The sequence below is a fragment of the Cynoglossus semilaevis genome, unplaced genomic scaffold (genome assembly GCF_000523025.1).
Source record: "Cynoglossus semilaevis isolate Cse_v1.0 unplaced genomic scaffold, Cse_v1.0 scaffold19, whole genome shotgun sequence".
NCBI lineage: Eukaryota > Metazoa > Chordata > Actinopteri > Pleuronectiformes > Cynoglossidae > Cynoglossus > Cynoglossus semilaevis.
The window spans coordinates 167,975-169,413 of NW_007585128.1; the positions used below are offsets into that span (position 1 = coordinate 167,975).

General features: G+C 52.7%; 1 protein-coding gene across 1 annotated transcript in view; it reads right to left on the bottom strand.

Annotated features, from left to right (window-relative positions):
- tbx16 (T-box transcription factor 16) overlaps positions 1-797 on the bottom strand; it is a gene marked incomplete at its 5' end in the record, with an annotated part of 15,684 nt that extends 14,887 nt beyond the window's left edge. The window contains one exon of the mRNA XM_025053821.1: positions 574-797. Coding sequence (XP_024909589.1) covers positions 574-797 — 224 coding nt within the window. The remainder of the gene's footprint in view (positions 1-573) is intronic.
- Positions 798-1,439: the final 642 nt, after the last annotated feature.

Genomic DNA, 1,439 nt, shown 5'->3' on the forward strand with positions numbered 1-1,439 from the left:
AAAAAAAAAAAAAAAAAATATATATATATATATATGTGTGGCCACTAGATGGCAGTGATGAGGCGGAGTTTCATTTGGTAGATGGAAGAGCAGAGAGACAGACAGACCAACTGACCAATCAACAGACCGACCAACAGACCAACAGAGAGAGACAAACCGACAGCTTGAATGACCGACAGACAAACCTTCAGATCAACAGACAGGCCGACGGATCGACAGACCAACAGAGAGAGACAAAACGTCAGACCAAACGACCGACTGACAGAGCAACAGACAGACCGACCAACCGACACAGACTGATTGATCAACAGACCGACAGAGAGACAAACCGTCAGACCAAGCGACCGACTGACAGATCAACACACAGACAGAACGACAGAGATACAGACAGATCAACGGGTCAACAGACAGACAAACCGACCAACCGACACAGACTGACGGATCAACTGACAGAGCAACAGACAGATCAACCAACCGACAGACAGACAAACCTTCAGACCAACCGACACAGATTGACCGATCAACAGACCAACAGAGAGACAAACTGACAGATCAACCGACCGACCGACTGACCTTCAGTCTCTGCTTGGTCTCCTCTGAGACGCTGCCCTTGGGCGACAGCATGGTGGGAGTGGGCGGAGTCACGGTGATTTCTGGAGGGAACTTGGTCTGGACGACGACGGAGGACGGAATGAAGAGCTTTGGCATCGAGGGGGGGACACGGGAGCGGACACGACCCAGGTCTGGAAGAAGAAGAGGACGACGTCTGGACGGATCAGTGTGGACGGACTGCTGGTCTGGAGGGACAGAGACAGGAGAGAGACAGGAGAGACAGGAGGGACGGAGACAAGAGGGAGACAGGAGGGACGGATGGAGACAGGACAGAGACAAGAGGGACGGAGACAAGAGGGAGACAAGAGGGAGACAAGAGGGAGAGAAGAGGGAGAGAGGGACGGATGGACGGAGACAAGACAGAGAGAGGGAGACAAGAGGGACAGACGGACGGAGACAAGAGGGAGACAAGAGGGAGAGAGAGGGAGACAAGAGGGAGACAAGAGAGAGACGAGAGGGACGGACGGAGACAAGAGGGACGGAGACAAGAGGGAGAGAAGAGGGAAACAAGAGGGAGACAAGAGGGAGACAAGAGGGACGGAGACAAGAGGGAGAGAAGAGGGAAACAAGAGGGAGACAAGAGGGAGACAAGAGGGACGGAGACAAGAGGGAGACAAGACAGATAGAGGGAGACAAGAGGGACAGAGAGACAAGAGGGAGAGAGGGAGACAAAAGGGAGACAAGAGGGACGGAGGGAGACAAGAGGGAGAAAAGGAGACAAGAGGGACGGAGGGAGACAAGAGGGATGGAGGGAGAAAATGAGCCTTTTTTTTTTTTTAGACATTTTACAGGGACATAAAAACATGTCCAAAGGCGTCGTCCCCTTC